Source organism: Globicephala melas, chromosome 8 (assembly GCF_963455315.2).
Source record: "Globicephala melas chromosome 8, mGloMel1.2, whole genome shotgun sequence".
Lineage (NCBI taxonomy): Eukaryota > Metazoa > Chordata > Mammalia > Artiodactyla > Delphinidae > Globicephala > Globicephala melas.
In genome coordinates this window covers 63337294-63358786 of record NC_083321.1, presented here as the reverse complement: position 1 = coordinate 63358786, position 21493 = coordinate 63337294, and the positions used below count along the sequence as shown (strand labels likewise).

Here is a 21493-nt window from a genome sequence, read left to right as displayed (position 1 = left end):
TCTGCCTCTGGCACTACCTATACCATCCAGATTGATGGCTAATAAGAAATACAACTTTTATAAAATGAGCAAGATGGCAGACCTACAACCTCTTTGAAGTCTCTTAATGTTGCGCCACCTTGAAATCATGACCAGTGGCTCCAGTTATCTCAAACTTTCTGTCCTGCGATCAAAACTCATTTCTTCCCACCTCATCAGAGATAGGTTTGGGATTTCTTTGTATATACCTTGCTTATTATAAATACTCCCTAGGCTTTAACCTTTTTCTAGATCCATAATTATTTCGTTTCTCCTTCTCAGGATGTTATCCATTTTCCCCATATGTGTTTTTTGGGGTTTTTTTTAAAGCTATATTCTACTTGCTTCTTGAAAGGAAAAACATCATAATAACTTTTCTAGGCTAAATTCTAATAGATTACAGTCATCTGTCAATATCCTTGGGGGATTGGTTCCAGAACCACCACGGATACCAAAATCCACAGATGCTCAAGTTCCTTAAATAAAATGGCCCTAGTACAGTCAGCCCTACATATATGCGGATGCAGAAACCATGGATACTGAGGTCCAACTGTATTGGTATGGTTTATCAACATGTTTAGAATGAGGAAATCACTCCCAGAAGAACAAAACAATAAACTCGCAGACATTATTTGTGAACACTCTAAAGTGGTCAGAATTCTTTTTTTTTTTTTTCCCTTAGTGATATGGGGATATGAGAGGAAACTAGTCAAGTTAACAAAGAGTATATTTCAATGGCAATAGACATGTGTAAAGTATCTTAATATTTTCTTCCTTATAAAATACAATACATAAATCAGAGGTCTTATCACAGAAGAGATAATCCAATTTTCCTTAACAGGGTCAACTGAGCCTTGGTCTGCATTTCTGGGAGGTCAGTGTCTAGTCATTCTCAATGGGAATTTTGCCCAACTAAGACTTAGAATTATCTTGGAATTATCTAAGTTTTCACTACATAATGACTTTACTCTGTTTTTTTAATAGGATTCTTATGTCTACTTGTATATGTCAGTTTTTCTACCATTGCACTTCCCCTTGCTATATTTATTCTACATATAGAAACAAAATCATGATCAACAGAATTGGATTGAGTAGTGCACTTAAAGTCTGTAACTAAACATATACTGTGTATTACTGAGCTACTGGCACTAGACAGCAGAGGGCACTGGTAATATATGCTGACCCAAATATCTTGAGTCCCATATGACCATTTAAAAGTACCAGTAACATTGCTATTAGCATAGCTATGGACCCAAAATATCTGTCTTTCATTACCAACTGTTAGTTCACACTCTGTTATAAATAACCACAATCCAGAGATGCCCATATACTCACTCCAATATAGAAAATACTTCATCATATTTAATTAAATAACAAATAGCTATCATTTAATACAGGCTAAATCCTAACAGGCTTATTTTGTGTTATTATGCTAGCTGCTTTATAAATTTATTTCTCACAGAGTAATATATGAAGTAGATGCTTTTATTCCTAATTAAAGAAGCCGATGCTGTATGGCAAGGTCCTAAGTGGCAGGTTTATGGACTCAGCCACTGCTGAGAGCTTAAACCATATTAGCCTTATTTATAGTTAAAACCCAGCACTTAGCATAGTCCCTGGCACTCAATTAATATTTAGGGAAGAAAGAGCGGGGAAGGGACTCTAGATCTGATAACAGTGCCACGTGTCACATCTGCCTTTAAGATGCTCTTAATAAGTATTTGCTCATTTGATTAGATTTTACAAGCCACTAGTTACTGGCATAGTACTAGGCACTAGGCCTCAGAGACTTCACTATAAGAAGTACTAATACTTTGCTTATTAAAGACATATATTTCCTCAGGTGGTATTAAAAGATAAATAGTGTAAAAAATTTAATTGAGAAAAAAAAGATACAATTTTAAAAATATAAATAAAAGTTTACTTCTAGGTTTCCTTATATAAAGAGTTTGCATTCAAAAAAAGAAAATACTTGGTTTAAGTATCGTATTAAACTGAATATAATTTTTTTTTTTTTTTTTTTTGCGGTACGCGGGCCTCTCACTGTTGTGGCCTCTCCCGTTGCGGAGCACAGGCTCCGGACGCGCAGGCTCAGCGGCCATGGCTCACGGGTCCAGCCGCTCCGCGGCATGTGGGATCTTCCCAGACCGGGGCACCCCCCCCCCATATCCCCTGCATCGGCAGGCGGACTCTCAACCACTGCGTCACCAGGGAAGCCCTGAATATAATTTTTAACATAATTTCAACAGTGTTAGAGATATATCTTAATATCTTAATAGTGAATTAACTTTTTGACTAAGGGTAAATATTATATATTTAAATTTCATAGACTCTTCAAGTATTCCTTAATTCATGAAAAAAGTTGTTAAAAATTATATCATTGTATTATGAACTTCATGATTTGGGGATAATATAGCCCTAGTATTTATATATACAAAGATATTTATGATTATACTTATCTTAAACTGAGGGCCTCACTGCAGCAATCACAAAAATGAAATATTCTTTATGACTTATTTAAAAAGCATGCTCCAGAAAGGCAAAAAAAGGTTTCCATTCTAATAAAACATACAGAATACCTAATACCATGCAGTAACATAAAACAAAAATAAATACTGTGTCTAATCCCACATCCGTCTTTCCAAAACATCAACAAACCATGCTACCGTGTTCTACTTTATATATAAAAATCTTTAAATACACCTCAGATTTCTTTGTTATTTCTTTATCTGTTTTGTCTAACTCAAATTGTACATTCCCTGAGTTCACAGAAGACATAAGATTGAAAAATACTTCTCTAAAACAGTAATTTACAATAGTGGGTAAGTATTAAAATCAGTAGATGCTTTAATAAATACAGATACTGGAGCCCTAGGCTAGACCTAATGGACAAAGTCTTTGGGGATGGAGCCCACGCACCTATAGTTTACAGAGCTCCATGGGCAATTCTCATGCACAGTCAAGGCTGAGAACCACAAAAAAGAAAGGCTATACAAAGCTGCATAGAAGCAGAAAATGTTAAAGCTGAATAGGGCTTCCCTGGTGGCGCAGTGGTTGAGAATCTGCCTGTCAATGCAGGGGACACGGGTTCGAGCCCTGGTCTGGGAAGATCCCACATGCCACGGAGCAACTAGGCCCGTGAGCCACAACTACTAAGCCTGCGCGTCTGGAGCTTGTGCTCCGCAACAAGAGAGGCCGCGACAGTGAGAGGCCCACGCACCGCGATGAGGAGTGGCCCCCGCTCTCCGAAACTGGAGAAAGCCCTCGCACAGAAATGAAGACCCAACACGGCCAAAAATAAATAAATAAAATTTTTAAAAAAGAAAAAAAAAGCTGAATAGGACCTTAAAGATCATTTAATCAATTCATTTTCCAAAGTATGAATTTGAAATCGTGAGATGGTAAGTAAATTGTCCAAGATCATATAGCTAGCTTATTAATGCCAGGAAGAGAACCAGGTCTACTGGCAGGCAACCTAGTGCTCTTTACATCACACAAGGCTGCCTTCTCCACTTGCGAAGAAGAAATAGTATTCATTCTTGATTATACGACAAGATTAAACAGCATCATAGCATTCATATAGCAAATTCTCAGGGAAATGTGATTAAAAAAAAAAATACTATCTCCTTTGGAAAAAATGGTGATAAAAGGATCTAAACTGGAAAGCTGTTTTGATGTATAAAAGAGCTGAGTAATTATAAGGTGCCTGGAAAAGACACTCAACAAATGTTACTCCCTTTCAACACCACAACCTCCTCCCCCTTCCTTTTTGATTCTACATCAAGACATCTCTCCCAGCTCTCAACTATGTCCCTTTTTATATTGTTTCTCCTAATTGGCAATGCCCTTTGACCTCTTCTTCAATGATGCTCATAAATTTCTCCAAGACCCAGTTTAAGATGTACCTTCTAAGAAATCTTCTGAACTAACTTACCCTATTCTAATTATTGTTTGTTCCTTCATTATCTAAATTGCTTATACTTTTAAATCATATACTTGCTTATATCTTCTTTTGAAGCTTTGTAATTGTAATTACTTCCTAGTTGCTTTATACGTTTTTATTTTCTTCCATAATTAGAATATAAGCTATCAGTGGACTAGAATATAAGCTCCCCAAAGACAAGGATATTGGTCTGTTTTGTTTACTGATAGATCACAGGCACCTAAAACAACATCAGGAACATAGAAGGTGCTCAATAAATACTTGTGGTGACTGAACAAACAGGCAAAGATTATTTTTTCTTCTATTCATGAATCTCTCCAACATAAAGACACAGATATGAAACATTAAACATTCTGAAAAAAATGAAGATAGATATGCTTGTACTTTAGAAAATTCACAGAATTTTTTTAAATTAATAAAGCTATAATAGATGAATCAACTCACTGGTTACAAGAAATCATTTAGCTTCTTCATTACATACTCTCAGTGATTCAATGGATATACAGTGGCAGCTGATACACAGAAGGTAAAGGCTTTAATTAAGACCTAGAGTTTGAAATCCCCTGCCTATGGTAAAGAACTGTTTAACTTTGTTCTCTTTTAAAACTCTGAATTAAGAAGACTCTAACAAAAAAACACTAATTTCTGGATTATTCAGGTTTCAAGTTATATAAAATAACAGTACATAATTTTTCTAATACATAAATTTAAGAGAGCAACTTTATCTTTTTAACAAACAACTTGTTTCACCCTATATATACATAAGTACCTGGAAGGCTGAAAACAGGATTGTACCTTTCTTGAAAATATTTTAAAAGTACAATTTTTGAGCCAAGCACATTCAATAACTATTTTTGATAGTGATAATTTTACAAGTTAGCCTTCCCAAATAAGGAAACACATTAACTCTGCCCAATATTACATTAACAACCTAAATGGGAAAAGAATTTGAAAAAGAACAGATACCTGTATATGTATAACTGAATCACTTTGCTGTACACCTGAAACTAACACATCGTTAATCAACTATACTCCAATGTAAAATAAAAAGTTAAAAAATAAAAAAATTTTAATTTAAATTTTAAAAATTCTGCCACCCCAAAATTACCTGCTTTTTAGCTTATGTAATTTAATCAAAATAAAAAAAATCCAGCTACCCTATATATAGGACTGTACAAAGAATACATCAACATGGTTAGGCATTCAGTGACAAAACAGAATTGTGAAGGGTCAATATTTTTTTCTATTCATTTTAAGCCATATACCTCTACACATATGAAAAGAGAACAGTGATAATCAGAATGCATTAAAAAACATGGCTGATTACATAATCTCAGAGGTCTTAGCTACTATGCTGTTGCTATTTTTCAACTGTCCAACTATAGGACAATTGAATGATTAGGAAACTCTAGTCTAAGTAAGTGAATTACATTGAGGGAGATTATATTGTATAGTGGAATGAATGGGCTTTGGAGTCAGATTGGGGTTCATATCCCAAGTCTTTCACCTCCTACCTCTTTGATCACAGGCAAAATGTTTAACTTCTCTGAGACTCAGTTTATCTACAAAATGGGCATAATAATTTCTCCCTTGCAGAGTTATGATGACGATTTAAAAAGACAGTGTATCATTCCTTTGCTTAAATCCTCCAATGATTCATTATAACTTATAAAATAAATTTCAAACTCCTTCAAAAACTACGTTCTTCCTTTCAGAGAAAGGAACCATGTTTTCTGATCTCAACATTTCTTAAAATATGCAAGCAGAAGTGTCCAATAGGTAGACAAAATATAGGCTTAAAGCAGGAACACAAAGAAGGGAAGACAACAGACAAGCAAAGTTCAGCATCATCAAGGATCCAGATCACAAATTTACTCAGACTGCTATCTTTGTAATCTGGATATACCAGTCTTTATTCCTCCTACCTAATATCACTGTCATGGGGTTACTTATTAATCCCTGCTTAACGGAGATTTTCGCAGTAATGAGCTAAAATAATTTTTCAAATAACCCTAGGACAAGTAAACTCCTTACCACTTTCCTCCCTTAGCATATCACAAGTTTTCTAACATTACAAATATGGTGATTTCAGCTTCTGTTTTAAGTAGTCCATTAAATTGTTAACCTTTGCGTTTATCTCCTACTTCTAAAGTAATTCTTTATTATTGGCCGGACACTAAAATTTAGGACGTTCCAAGTGTAAGCTGGACTCTAGTTACTTACTTCCAGACTCAACCTTAACTCTCTTTCAGGTTTTTCTCCCACGTATTGATGCCACTGTTTCCTCCACCAGAGAGTAAGCTCCTCTAAAGGTGGAAACCATATTACATCATCTATTCCCATAGCACTTAGCCTACCATCTCCAAAAAATCTATGCCACTTGCATTTACACATATTCAATAATTTCTTTGTTTTGTTTTGTCTTAATTCTCTATTTCCTAAAAGTCAAATAACTAAAACTAATTTGTGGTCGATCCTAGCTACCATTTACTGAATATTTCACTATGTATCCCTCTGTATTTTTTTAATCTACAAAATATCATCATATTTTATCAACTCTAAAATATCATAGACTTAATTTTAGAGGTGTTAAAATGTGAAAAATAGTAAATGGTGACTATGAAGCGCCACTGATTAGAAGACATATTCCATTTTCAGAGATCTTAAAACACAAGGAAAAAGTGTACAAGAGAGTGCTTATAAACTCTGTCCTACATTAATACCTGTTAAACAGGTTAGTTACCTGTTGCAATCCCCAGTAATTGGGGGAGAAATGGATCCAAAGCCAGCTGCTTTAACTACTTCCTCTCCATTAAGTAAAATATGTACATATGCAATATGTGTTGATATGCTCAGAAGATTACCTGCAAAACTGTCTTGCATACATTTACTTCCCCAAACTTTTTATAGAAGAAGATAAAGTTCAAAAGTTCACTGACCACCTCCATGAAAAATTTCATAGTAATAACTAAAATCTAAAATTCATTTAGACACATTTTAGGCAAATAAATATGTCTGACTTTATTAATGGGAATGTTTTCTTCTCTCAAAATGGCACCACATACTGTAGTTTGTTGAGAATACAAGGAGATGAGTTAAGTATTTTTTCATAGACAAAATATATATTACAAATTAATACCAAAGAAATTTGCCAATATATGTACAATTAAACATTTAAAGGCATATAATTTCCAAATGACTGTGCATTTTCACCTAACAAGCAGATATATTGACTGATAAATTTTATAATCACACAATAATACAGTTTCAAGTGTTTAGGGTATTGAATTATATATATATTACATTAAATAACACAAAACTTGATTCCAGAATGAAAAGTACTGTATTTTATCCATAAATATTTGCTAGTAGGATAGAAAAGGGAACATGGCAACGTGACATTATATTCAACCTCAACCTAAGGATATCTTAGTAAGAGAGTGAATAAAGAAAAAGCAGACAGAGTGGTAATTAGGCCAGTAATAATTTGGTAATGAAAATTTATTTCAGGTAGATTTTTTTTTTAAGAATTGGTAGGAATATTTAGAAAAGTCTAAACTTAGACTCTATCATAATTGAGCCTCAACTATAAGAAAGAACAGATTAAATTCCATTTCTCTCCCTCCCTTCACCCTTCCTTCTGTGATAAATATCAACATTTCAAATTATTTTATGCTAGGAAAGAAGTATCACATCTGTAGAACATAAAATAGGAAGAAAGAAAGAAGTATGGGATTATGTTCAATAAATATATATATATTTGCAGAAGTTATTATTAAATGTCATTTTCTTTTAAGAGTGAAAACAATTGGTAACCAAAGATTAAAAGGCTCAGAAATTTATATTCAACACAAGATCTGATTCTAACATGACTTAACTGAAACAGATTTGTAGATGAGATTTACTCAATACTTTGTATATCAGGTATTCTCAGTTTGTTAAAAAAGTATACTATGAATTAAGAATTAATAATTGTATCAAAATTCTCATCTTACTTCTCCATTTCTTAACGTTGTGATGGTTCCTCTTGCTACACCCATTCTAAATAGTGTTTCTGTGGCCTGTGAATGTAAAAAAAGCAAAAATATATCATCTATAATCTGTATTCAACTGTACATCCCAACCCCAAAATGCAAAACATTCAACACTATTACATTTTTTAGGAACTTCTAGAGAAGCATCAATAAGGCACAATAAGCTCTACATTATACTCCAGAAATATCATTTTCAGAACATTTTAATGCTATAAAGAGCCCAAACTGAAATATTTCAAAAGTTATTTAGATCTGCTATTATCACTCAATGCCTATAGTTTCAAATTAGCACACTTAAATAAGTTTAAAACTTAGTTTGGTTAACAAAGATTAAATAAAACTTTAGTACTGGAATTCAATTCAGAAATTATCATTTATTCTGATTTTTAGTTTCCATCTGATTTCAGTCCAAATCACTTGACTGGTACTGAAATACTGACAGAAGATGAAGTAATTCAGTGATGTCACATATTAAATAACACCTGAAAAGACTTAATGCTTTCTATACACTAACAATGAACAATTCTAAAAGGAACTTAAGAATTTTGTTTATAATAGCACCAAATATATATATATATATATATATATATATATATATATATAAAAGACAGGAATAAATTTAACCAAAGAAGCAAAAGGCTTGTTCATTGAAAACTATAAAACACTGCTGAAAGAGATCTAAAAACATATAAATAAATGGAAAGACATCCTGTGTTCATGAAGTGGAAGATGTAATATTGTTAAGGTGTCAATACTATTCAAAATGATCTATAGAGTCAATGCTATTCCTACCAAAATCTCAATGACTTCTTTATAGAAATACAAAAATCCATCCTAAAATTCATATGGAACCCAAAAGACCCCAAATAGCCAAAATAACTTTGAAAAAGAGGAACAAAGTTGGAGGACTCACACCTTCTGATTTCAAAACTTACTTTAAAGCTACAGTAATCATAAAGATAACTCATAAAGACAGACATATAGGCCAATGAAATAGGAGAGAGCCTGAAACAAACCCTTGTATATGGTCTAATGATATTCTATAAAGGTACCGAGACCATTCTGTGGAGAAAGGACAGTCTTCTTAACAAATGATGCTGGGAAAATACCTGCAAAAGTATGAAGCTGAACCCTTACCTTATACCATACACAAAAATTAACTCAAAAGAGACCAAAGACTAAATGTAAGAGTTAAAACTATAAAACTCTTAGAAGAAAACACATTGTTTTCCATTCATGATTCGGTGTCTGATGAGGACCTGCTTCCTGGTTACTATAGATGATTTTACATGACTATCTTGTTTGTATCCTGACATGGCAGAGAACAAAGAGAAGCAAGCTCTCTCTGCACTCTTACAAGGGAACTAATCCCATTCATAAGGGCTCCTCGTCTAATCCTAATTACCTCCCAAAAAGGCCCCACCTCGTATTACCGTAACACTGGGGGGAGAGGGTTTTGACATGAATTTTGGGGAACACAAATATTCAGTCCATAACAGGAGTATTCCAGTCAGAATGGGCAGTAAGTACAAAGACCAGTAGGTAGGATCATGTTTGGTATGTTCAAGGACAAGTAAGATGGCACATGAGGCTGAAAGAAAAAGATTACGTGAGAGTCTGATTGAGAAAAGAGAAGATGCAAGTTCCTCTGTTCAATATGTCTTTTATTTTTCAATCTGGTGTAAGAGGAATGCATTTCCAACCTTTATTAATCGAAAATATAATTCAAAGCATGCACTACTAAACAAATTTTTAAGAATTAGTATATGAACAACAAAAAAGAGAATTTAAATGTAAAAAGTGAATGCACATCTAAAGAAATGCAGAGTGAAGAAGGGATAAGAAACTAGAGGAAGCTGTAAGGAAACTGATGTATGTGTACAAAATCAGTGTGATCAGTGTAACATAAATAGCAGTGTAAACATATTAATTTAGTTATAAGGAAGCAAATAACAGAAGAAGTAAGGAAAAAGTTACAAGCAGCTGCCTTTGGGTTGTGGGACTCAGGCAGTGGAACAAGTAAATAAGAGTACTACTCTTTTTCTACTAGTTTGCAGCATACTATTTGACGGTTTAAACTACTTGTAAATCCTTGATCAAAACTTTTTTTTTAACTTTTAAAGGAACAAGTAATCCCTAGTATCCAGTTCTGCAAAGAGGTCAAATACTTTACAATTTTAATAGAGTGGTATATGTAAGAACATAGTTGAGGACTGAATAAGAGGATATAAAGTCAGTGTTAAGAGTCAACTCTTTCAAAAAGTTTCACAATAAAAGTGAGGAATGAGACTGAGTTGTTGCCAGGAAGAGCAGAGTTGAGAGAAAATTGACAACAGGATATTTTGAGGATAAAAGACTTAAGACAAGTTTTTAATGGCTTAGTAGAAGTAGTCAGTAAGATGGAAGAAGTTACAGACACAGGAAGGATAATGGATCCTGACTGAAGAGCATTCCTGCAGAAGACGGTTAAGAGCACACAGAGCAATCTGTTAGCTATGTTACATGGGAGATGGTCCAGATATAGGCAAATGCTTTCCTTCCCTCTCCCTTTCCCTCTCTGAATTAGGAGACAGGATTAGAAGAAGGAGGGGCGTGGGGTTGGTGTTTGAGATCTACATGCTGTTAGAAAATAAAAAAACTTTTAGGACAAACACTGCTAAATTTGTGATTGCAGCGCAACATGAATATGATTCCAATGCATAATTCACAGAGAGCTAAAATAGGCCACCAATGGGGAGGAAGAAAGGTTATTCACATATGCAAACAAAAAACAAGCGATAAATGAATGACTTTGCTATGACAGAATTTTACTAAAGCATATACAGCTAGATGTTGAAACAATTATTTACAGAAATCTTTATTAAAGGAAAAGAACTTCTCACCACTGATACACCGCATTTTTTTCTATTCTTAATGATAGGTACATTAAATTACATCTTCCAACTTCCTGTTTCTTTTTAAACCTTATTTAATCTAGTGATGTGATTAAGAGTCCTCAGCTAGGTCAGGTTAGTTACTGTATATATTTGAGGACCAAAAGTGGAAAGGCAGAGGCAACAAGCACTTGGGATGAAATACACAACTTCTCCTCTAAATCACATCAAACTACTTACTCTTTTGTGTCTCAAAAACCTGAGGCAGTTTGAAGATCTAAATCTTCTTCTGCACTTTCTCCAGTAGGAAAAGAATACCAAATTCAATCTTTTGTTTCCAACTAAATTGATTTATTTCATGAGCTCTTCCCAGCAACATGTTTAAGGACTGTCTCATTCTAACAGCACTCTGTCAGTTCAGCTCAGCTTCCTTTGATTCTATAGGAAAGCACTGGAGTGAACAACATTCTTTTGACCTCTACTAAAGAGATTGCTTTTAATTTACTTGTTACCCAAACAACGACTAACAAGTATCCAAAACAATGAGATACAGGGCTAATGCTCAGCATTTGTAAATTTACCACCAGCAAACTCTTCATTGAAATTTGCCTCTCCTTGAGTTTTGATAACAACTAAAATGATTAATGCTAAAAACATTCATTAAACATCTGTCACTGGCAAGGAAAAAACCATATATAGGTCCTCAGTTAAAAACAGGTTATCAAGAGAGACTGCTTTTAAGTAGAGTGTTAGATAAAAGTGACTTAGGAGACATGAAATCTAGATGTAAGAAATGCAAATGCAAAGTTCTGGACTGGATCCTTGTGTTTGTGTGTGCAAATCAAAAAAGAGCCAGAAGGATATACAATGAATTGACAACAGTACTAATCTCTGAGTGGTTTTATTTATTTTCTAATGTTCCATCATGCATATATACTGTTTGGTAACAATAAAAAGAAAAGTAACAATTTTTGTACACTAAAAGATAAAACAGAATTTTGGAACAACATAAAATGTTATAATACAAGCAATATAACATTGAGTAGCTCCCAAAGTGAAAATAATCAAAAGTCAATAGAGACTCATGTTATTACAGTTTAATGCTTTTTAATGCATTAAATCAACACAAAATAAGTAAAATTAACAAGAAATATATATTTAATAGACTTTACCTTGAAAAGCAGTATGATTATAAAAACTTTAAAGCATCATATTAAAGAAAGACTTCATTGGGTTAATTTAACATGCAGTTTACAGATATAAATACAAAAGTTGTATTTAGCATATGTTTATTTCCTATTAGTCAAGCAACTAGAATTCTACTTATCTTATTTCCACTATTTACTATCTGGGCAACCTTAGGCAGGTCATTTAAACTCTCTAAGCTCTGACCTCCTCTGTAAAAAGGTGAAAGCTAATATCAACCTGTTTTCCTGTGGTGGTCAATGCAGGTGTTAACGTATGTGAAAAGCTCTGTAAAGAGCTAGATAAATGTAAAATACTGAATCCAAGGTCTAGTTTAGGACTTCCTGAGATGAAAAGATGTTTCAGAAATACTAATTTTTATGTATTCCCAGCGCCTTGCAAAAAATATAACAACATAGCGTAAAGATTAAGAATGCAGGTTTTAGAGACAGACTGTTTAGTTCGAATTCTAGCTTTGCCATTTGTAAGATGTGTGATCCAAACAAGCAACTTACTTCTTTGAGCTCATTAACAGAATAAGGATAACAATGGTATGGAACTCAAGGAAAAGTGTAAGTGCTCAATAAATGATAATTTTATTACTATTAATATCTCAAAGGAAATGCAGAATTCCATTTCTACCTTAAAAAGTGGTCATCAGATTGCAATTAAAAATTACATCAGATGGTAATGAAAAAGGTACTATATAAAACAGTCAACCACAATTAGCACATTATGCCATATGGCTATTTATTTATGCTGAAATTCTTGACAAGACAACCAGAGAAGAAGAAAACTTACATTATTTCAAGAAGATTAATTTAGCAAAAGTCTTCAGAAATCATATGCAATAGTCATTCCCCAGCTGTTTATCCTGGCCATAGAAGAAAAGAGATTTAAATACTAAGGCTTTTCAGCACCAGCTGCTTCCCTCTCTATGATGATAAAAATACAAAGTAAAAAATAGAAAAACTGAGCATTAGCTATCTGCTTCTCACTAAAGAAGCACTGCATGTTACAAATCTAGTCATATACTTTCAAAATACACAAACGCATTAGCATAGCAACCAAGACCTTTGTGAGGTCCGCAAACCACTCTCACTCTCTTTCCTCCAGGCAGCTGCCTACAGGCCACCCATTCCAGCTCATTAATTACAATTCATAACTTCAGGGCCCATGCACTGCAGCAGCTACAGCACAGGGAGCAAAACCTGAGAGAAACTCTTTCTAGTCAGAAAACAGGGAAGAGGGGTCCAAGTGAACCAGAGAATGTGTAGGGAATTAATCCCTGGTTCAGGGGAGGGGTTCTGTCTTTTTTTTTCTCTTGACTCTGCCCCAAGGACAGGCCCCAATTATAAGATGAAGCAGCACCAGTGCAGGTAGTTAAAACTGGAAAATAAATTCTGTTTTTCTGGGCAAAAGCATATGGAAAAGGGGACCTCTGGAGTCCAAAGAAGAAAGGAAGAATGCCCATTATCTTTTTCACTCTTTTCTCTATTCACTTTGTCCCAACGGCAGACCCTGAAGAGTGTGTGCAGCTGGGATAGCAGAGAAGGCAGCTACAACTCTGAGAGAAATCCTGTCTTTCTGGACAGAGGACCAGAAAGAGGAGACCCAATGAAGCAGAGAATAAAGAGGCAATCCCTGAAAGGAAGAGCTGGAAAAGGAAATCTCTTGACTAAATCTGTGTTTGAACTAGCACAAATACAGAGCTCACCCCTCACCAGCATACGCATGGAACAGACCCAAGTAGCAAAGCGAAGGCTTTCAGGGCAAAACTACAATTAAAACTACCACCCAAGTCCCAGCATGGCCCATGAGTGGCACACAGTCAGGACAGACGCAAAGCAGCATAGGAAAGGCAACTGACATTGGAGCTACTATCCACTGAAGACGAGACAGAACTTGCAGTCTGAATCTAATAGGGGACTGCTTACTACTAAAGAAAAAAAATAATGATAAATAAATAAATAATAATAAATGTTTAAAAGATCAACACTCTCCAGAGGAGTTTAACAGGATCCAGAGTCTCACAATCTGACATTCAAAATGTCAAGGACCGATCCAAAATTACTCAACCTGAAAAGAACAAAAAATCGTTACCACAGCTCAAAGAAAAGACAATCAGATGTTGGAATTACCAGACAGAGCCTGTAAAGGAGCTATTATAATTCCATGAGGTAAGGTTAAACACACTTGCAATGGACGGAAAGAGAAGTTCTCAGCAGAGAAACAGAAACTTTAAGAAGTGGAACTTCTGGAACTGAAAAATACAGTAAGAGAAATAAAATATTCAGTAGACGGGGGCTCAACAGCAGAATGAAGAGAAAAGAAAAGAATCAGTGAACTTGATAAATAAATAAAGATTATCCAGTCTACAGGAGAGGAAAAAAGATTGAAAACAGAAACTGAGCAGAACCCCACAGACTTGAAGGAGAATAGCAAAAGACCTAGCATTTGTATTATCAGAAACCTAGAGAGGAAAAACAGATTGATATATGTTTCTCTATATATTGATATAGAGAAAATATATGAAGAATAGCTAAAAACTTCTGAAATTTGGTGAGACAAACATTTACAGATTTAAGCTCAGTGAACCTCAAGTAAGATATGCACAAAGAAAACCATACCTAGACATACCATAAACAAAAATGCTGAAATCCAAATATAAAGAAAGGTTTTTGAAAGTAGCCAAAAAATATATATATATATGTATATATTATATAGTGGAACAACTATTAAAATGATTATGGATTTGCCATCAGAAACCATGGAAGCAAGAGGAGAAAATATCTTTTAAGGTTTTGAACTATAAACCCAGAATTCTATATCCAGCAAAAATATCCTTCAGGAATGAAGGCAAAATAAAGACATTCTCATGTAAAAGAGACTAAGAATCTGTCACCAGCAGAAATGCTTTAAGGAAATGCTGAAGAAGTTTCCAGAGGCTGAAGAGAAATAATCCTAGAAACAGATCCACACTGTATGTTCAATTGATTTTCTACAGAAGTATCAAGGTACATGGGAGAAGACTAGTCTTTTCAACCAATGGAGCTTTAACAATTGAATTTCTCCACCGAAATATATGAACTTCGACCTACACCTTACTCCGTACATAAAAACTAACTTAAAATGGAACACAGACTTAAATGCTGGTGCTCAAACCATAAAACTTATGCAAAAAAACACTGGAAAGAAACACTTTATAATTTGATTTAGGCAAATATATGATACACCGGGGGGAAAAAAGAATAAAACATTGAAGAAGAAATTCATTATGACAGTTACTATCCAAAGATGGCCACACTAATTTATATCCTATCCCACATGTACTTCTTAAAATGTGACACTGACTCTCCTCCATATGTCATATATTCCCTGCCCTTGAACCTGGGACCTTTGAAACTACCTTGGTAACTGTAACTTAAACGTAATGAGGCAGAAATGATGCTGATTTTTAAGGCTAAATCATAATGGACAAAATGCATTCTGCCTGGTGTTCTCACTTTGTCTGAACATGCGCCTTTGGAGCCCTGAGCTACCAAGTAAGAAGTCCAACTACCTTTAAAAGGTAATTTTTACATAGTTTTTCACCATGCTAGAAAAACTATGCAAAAAGAGAGAGAGATGCCCCAGCCATTCCAACACACAGCTATTCAACTACTCCGAGCCAAGGTGCCATTCATGTGAGTGAGTCTTCAGATGATCCCAGTCTTTAGCTTTCAAGATGTACCAGCCAATGTCAAGCAGAACAGTCATAGGCTATTCCAGGCAAGCCCTTCCCAAACTGCAGATTCATGCAAAGTAAATGCTATTGTTATTTTTAGCCACTAAACTTTGAGTAGTTTGTTACACAGCATCAGATAACTATACAATGATAAAAATGTGTCTTTAATAAAAATTAAAGGCCTTTTGCTCTTGACTCAGCTGAGAAAATGAAAAAGCAAACCACAGACTCACAGAAACTATCTGCAAAAACATATCTGACAAAGTACTTGCATCCAGAATATATAAATAATTCTTACAACTCAAAAATAAGACATATAACCAAACAAAGTAAAATGAGCAAAATATGTCAACAGACCCTTCATCCAAAGAAAAAAGATATGTACACACATACATATAGTATATTCATATGTAATATGTATGCATGCACATGTGTGTGTATATTGTGTATGTACATATACACTCATAAACACACAACATACATATACACGAATGGGCAAAAAGTCAACAAAAAGATGTTCAACATCATTAACTTTTACGGAAACGCAAATTAAAACCACAATTAGATACATGCACAAGAATGGCTAAAAATACTAGAAAGAATAACAACAGCAAGTGATAGTGGGAATATGGAGCTACTAGAACTCTCATACGTTGCTGGTGGGAACACAAAATGGTACAGTCGCTTTGGAAAACAGCTGGTCAGTTTCTAGGAAGTTAAACATAAACTTACCATAAGACCCAGCAATTCTATCCCTAGGTATCTACCAAAGAGAAATGAAAACATATGTCCATTTGTATGAATTGTAGAAAACCCAAAATTACAGTGGCAGAGAGCATATCAGTGACTGCTTGGGACCCGAGAGATATGGGGGGAGGGAACTGACTGCAAAGGAAAAAGTGAGACTTTTTTAGGGAAGAAATTCTGTTTGATTATGGTCGTAGTCACATAACTATAAACATCTGTCAAAACTCGTCAAACTGTACACTTAAAACAGGTGATAATCATTAAATATAAAGCTGTTTAAAAAAAAAAATGCACACCTGTCCCTCTCCCCAGAGCAGTTCCCAACTAACTGGTAACTTAATCATCACCAACCATTAGGAAAAACCTGGGTACTACTCTAATGACAAATTTTATAGGAAGAATACATACATGCTTTAGATACAGATTTCATCTTAAATTCATATAAACTGAGGGCACAGGTGGAGGTTGACCAAAGCAGAAGAAAATTAGCAATAACACTAAAGCCAACAATAAATGCAAGAGATGAATAATTTAGGAAAGATAGTCTGTATGTCACACTCAGAGGAACACCTAGGGATCCAAGAAGAGTAAATTGTTATGAAAACTCCACATTCCATACAAAATTCTACATCATCACCATTTAGGAACCACTGCCTTATTATACACTTAACTTGATAATTACAGAAAATAAGTGCTATATATAAAACTGAGCAACTGACAAACAAAAATCACCAATCTCACCTTCACTTACAGATGAATGTTCTTGTACCTGTGTTTTCCATCCACCATTTGCCCAAGCAGAAACTTGAGTCATCCATGAATCTTTCTTTTCTCTCAACAACCTATAATACTTGTTATAAGTAATATTTATTATAGCATTTTACTTATAATACTTATTAGAGTGTAATACTTATTAGAGTAACTACCTATTCATCTAAAATCCTCACTAGACTATAGGCTATATTTCACTCATCATTATACCCCTAGCACCTAATGCCTCAGAAACACTTAACTGTTGAATGAATGCAAGAATTAAGAGCTAATGAATAAGTAGTTATTTGGACTGTGTCAAGTAAGCACTTATTTATTGATAGTTTGGGGGTATGTGCTTTACCAAGGTGTGAACAAATATGTCCCAAACTATATTATAACAATTTCAGATGCTGAATGTATAACTCATTAACCTTTCATGTTAATGAAATCAACTTGATCTTTTTAGACAACACAAATGTCATAATCTGTTTTCATTCACTACACAGGAAATATGCATTACATATGGAGACAATGGACGTTAGCAATGGTTTTAAGGTTACAAAGAATGTTACTTCTGTTTATAGATGTGGGTTGGTTTAAGTTATCCAGAAATTTAAACAATAAGCAGATGGTTTGTTTCTAAATTGATAGCAGTCATCCGGCTCTAAAGAAGAGTGTACTTTTGTAAATACATGTTCTGTCATGTTCTATCCAATGTGACATGATGAAATAATGTACTATGTTATGTTCTGCTTTTCCTCTTTGAACATAATAAAACTTAAGAAAAGCATGGATATTTTCCCCCCACAATGTTATCTTCTTAGACTTAGAGTCAAAACAAACTAAGAAAGGATAACAACAAACAAAAATAAACCCACAAATGCTGAGATTTAGAGGTAGATATCAATTCTGTTTCAAAACAAAATAAGAGTTGAGTCACTCAGAGTTTTCTCAATCATTAAATGGTGATAATATTAAATATAATAATTGAGAGTGTTTAACTTAAAATTTGAGAGTGGGGAATAAAGAATTATATCTAAATTTGATTTTTTCATTTCATTAGCATATAAAATATTTTTAAGTAGGCAAGATTAGCATATGTAATAATCATTAGATGATTATACAACATCCCTCCCCCTTCCTTCAATTCCCTCCTCTATTCTAACAAGATGCTGATTTTGTTTAGGTAATCTACCTTCTTTTACAAGGCTATTAACTAAATCAGTAATGTCAATCCCATTCCTCTTGCCAGTGATTTTTTTTAGATACAGGCATATGATATCAGAGATAAAGAAGGCAATTTCATAATAATAAAGAGGTTAATTCACCAAGAGGACATAATAAACTTAAATGTTTACGGATCTAAAAGCAGGTATTCAAAGCATATGAGTCAAAAACTGATACAACCGGGACTTCCCTGGTGGCGTAGTGGTTACGCATCCGCCTGCTAATGCAGGGGACATGGGTTCGACCCCTGGTCCAGGAAGACCCCACATGCCACGGAGAAACTAAGCCCGTGCACCACAACTACTGAGCCTGTGCTCTACAGCCCGCGAGCCACAACTACTGAGCCCGCGCACCACAACTACTGAAGCCCACGCACCTAGAGCCCATGCTCCATAACAAGAGAAGCCACCACAATGAGAAGCCTGCACACCACAACGAAGAGTAGGCCCTGCTTGCTGCAATTAGAGAAAGCCTGAGTGCAGCAACGAAGACCCAACGCAGCCAAAAAGTAAGTTAGTTAATTTTTTTTTTAAATCAAGCAATGTAATTCACCATACTAAACTAAAAAAGAAAACTACACGATCATCTCTAGAGATATGGAAAAAACATCTGATATAAACATCTATTCCTGATAATAAAAACTAGGAATAGAAAGGGACGAGCTCAAATGAAAAAGGGCATCTACAAAAAATCTATAGCTAACATATTTAAGGGTGAAAAGGTTGAATACATTCCCCCTAAGATCAGGAATAAAGCAAGATGTCAGCTCCATTTCTATTCAATATTATAGTGGAAGTCCTAGCCAGTGCAATAACACAAGGAAAATAAATAAAAGGGATCCAGATTACAAAGGAAGAAGTAAAATTTTCTTTATTTTTCCACATGACATTCTAATAATAGCTAAAAACCCAATAAACAACTTTTCCATTTTAGAAAAGGCAAAACTATAAAGACAGTGAAAAGATCAGTGGTTGCAAGGGACTAATGAATAGGTAATTCACAGGGGATTTTCAGGGCAGTGAAACTATTCTACATGATACTGTAATCATAGATATATGACATTATGCATTTGTCAAAACCCATAGAACTGTACAACAGAAAGAGTGTACCCTAGGGTAAACTATGGGTTCTAGTTAAAAATAATGTATCAATATAGGCTCATCAACTGTAACAAATGTGCCACACTAATGAGATGTTAATAATAGGGGAAAAGGGAAGGGGAGACTGTGGGAACTATCTGTACTCTCTGTTCAATTTTTCTATAAACCTAAAACTGCTCTGAAAATTAAGTCTAGTTTTAAAAAGTATACAGGTACAAACTAAAAAGAAAATGAAAGTTCATATATCAAGGTAAAAAATAAAAGAAAAAACTCTTTAACAAAACTAAATTAGAAATAGCACCTTTTTTACAACCAAATTAATTTAATAAAAAACCAAAATATGGGCTTCCCTGGTGGCGCAGTGGTTGAGAGTCCGCCTGCCGATGCAGGGGACACAGGTTCGTGCCCCGGTCTGGGAAGATCCCACATGCCGCGGAGCGGCTGGGCCCGTAAGCAATGGCCGCTGAGCCTGCGCGTCCGGAGCCTGTGCTCCGCAACGGGAGAGGCCACAGCAGTGAGAGGCCCACGTACCGCAAAAAAAAAAAAAAAAAAAAAAAAAAACCAAAATATGAGTGAAGTTAAATGACAATGTGAATTTAAACTCATTTAAAACATCTAACAGTTACTCATTCCATACTAGAGTATTAAGAGTCATTAACAACGACTATAATAGCCACATATGCAGTCCAATCTTTACAGGCCATGAAAAGGACAGTAAGGAAAGAAGGGGCAAAAACAGAAGGAGGAACTGCAAATATGGAAGCCCATTCCCTTTCCATGATGTCAGGATTTCAGTCAGATGATTTCCAAAATATCAGTAGAACATTGAAGAGTTATGTCCTAACATCCAATCTGTTCATCTAAATCTTCCCAGAAAAAATTAGAAATAGAAACTGTATGTCCTTTACCACTATCACTACCATCATTATCATGAAATTTACTGACAAACATAAAAGCAAAAGGTCAATGAACCAAAAATCGTAGAGTAGTAGGATTTAAATAGCCTGAGTTCTTGATGACATCACTGAATCCTGGAACTGCTACTCTCAAGACTCCACGTAATTTATTTTAAAAATAAATGTACTTATACTTTAAGTCACTTGCAGTTGGGTATCCAGCTAATTGCATCCAAATAAATCTATAAGCCTAGTGAAGAACTTGCCTCAGAATTTGTTAAAATGAAATCTTTATCTCGGAGTGAAACTCTGGATTTATTTATCAATCCTTAAATATTCTGAGTTCTAGATGTCTGGAAAATTATAAAATAAGTTCCTAAATACTTATATTTTATAAATTTGGGGCTTATTTTTATCAAAGAAAAAATGTAAACAGTTTTATATTACTTGTGACAGAAAGAATAAGGAACATGTATAACAAAAAATAAACTGTGCTGATAATACAAACCTTGCTGTTCCTTTCATCTATAGCTATACCACTAATAAGTTTTTTTAAAAGGAAAGTAGAGGTTACAAATCATAAAATCAGAAAGTGAGAAGATACGAAAACCCCAAATACTCAGTGTTAAGCCAGAAGAAGAATAAACCTAAAGCTAAGAAGAATAAACCTAAAGCTACTTAACTTCCAAACAGGAAACTGCATGGGCATTCGGAAGAAATAATTCACTGAAGTTTCTTAGAACCAACCTGAAGCTCCCATGCCACACAGTATTCCAGTATATGAATACTATACAATTTAACTGCCGGTGGATCCTTGAGTTGAACTGAGTTTTTATCATTATGAACATGCTGCTCAAATTACTCTTGTTGGTTTCTCCTGTTCCACATGAGAAAAAAATTTCTCTAGTACATACTTAAAGAATGGATTGACGAGGTGTAGGATGTGTGTATATTCAAATTTATTAAAAAGTACCAAATTGTTTTCTAAAC

General features: G+C 34.5%; 1 protein-coding gene across 2 annotated transcripts in view; it reads right to left on the bottom strand.

The window, feature by feature from the left end:
• The window catches only part of TMEM135 (transmembrane protein 135), a 242447-nt gene that overhangs the window by 132911 nt on the left and 88043 nt on the right, over positions 1 to 21493 (bottom strand). For both annotated transcript variants that reach the window (XM_060303876.2, XM_030835860.3), the window contains exon 5: positions 7957 to 8022. In XM_060303876.2, the coding sequence (XP_060159859.1) occupies positions 7957 to 8022 (66 nt within the window). The remainder of the gene's footprint in view (positions 1 to 7956; positions 8023 to 21493) is intronic.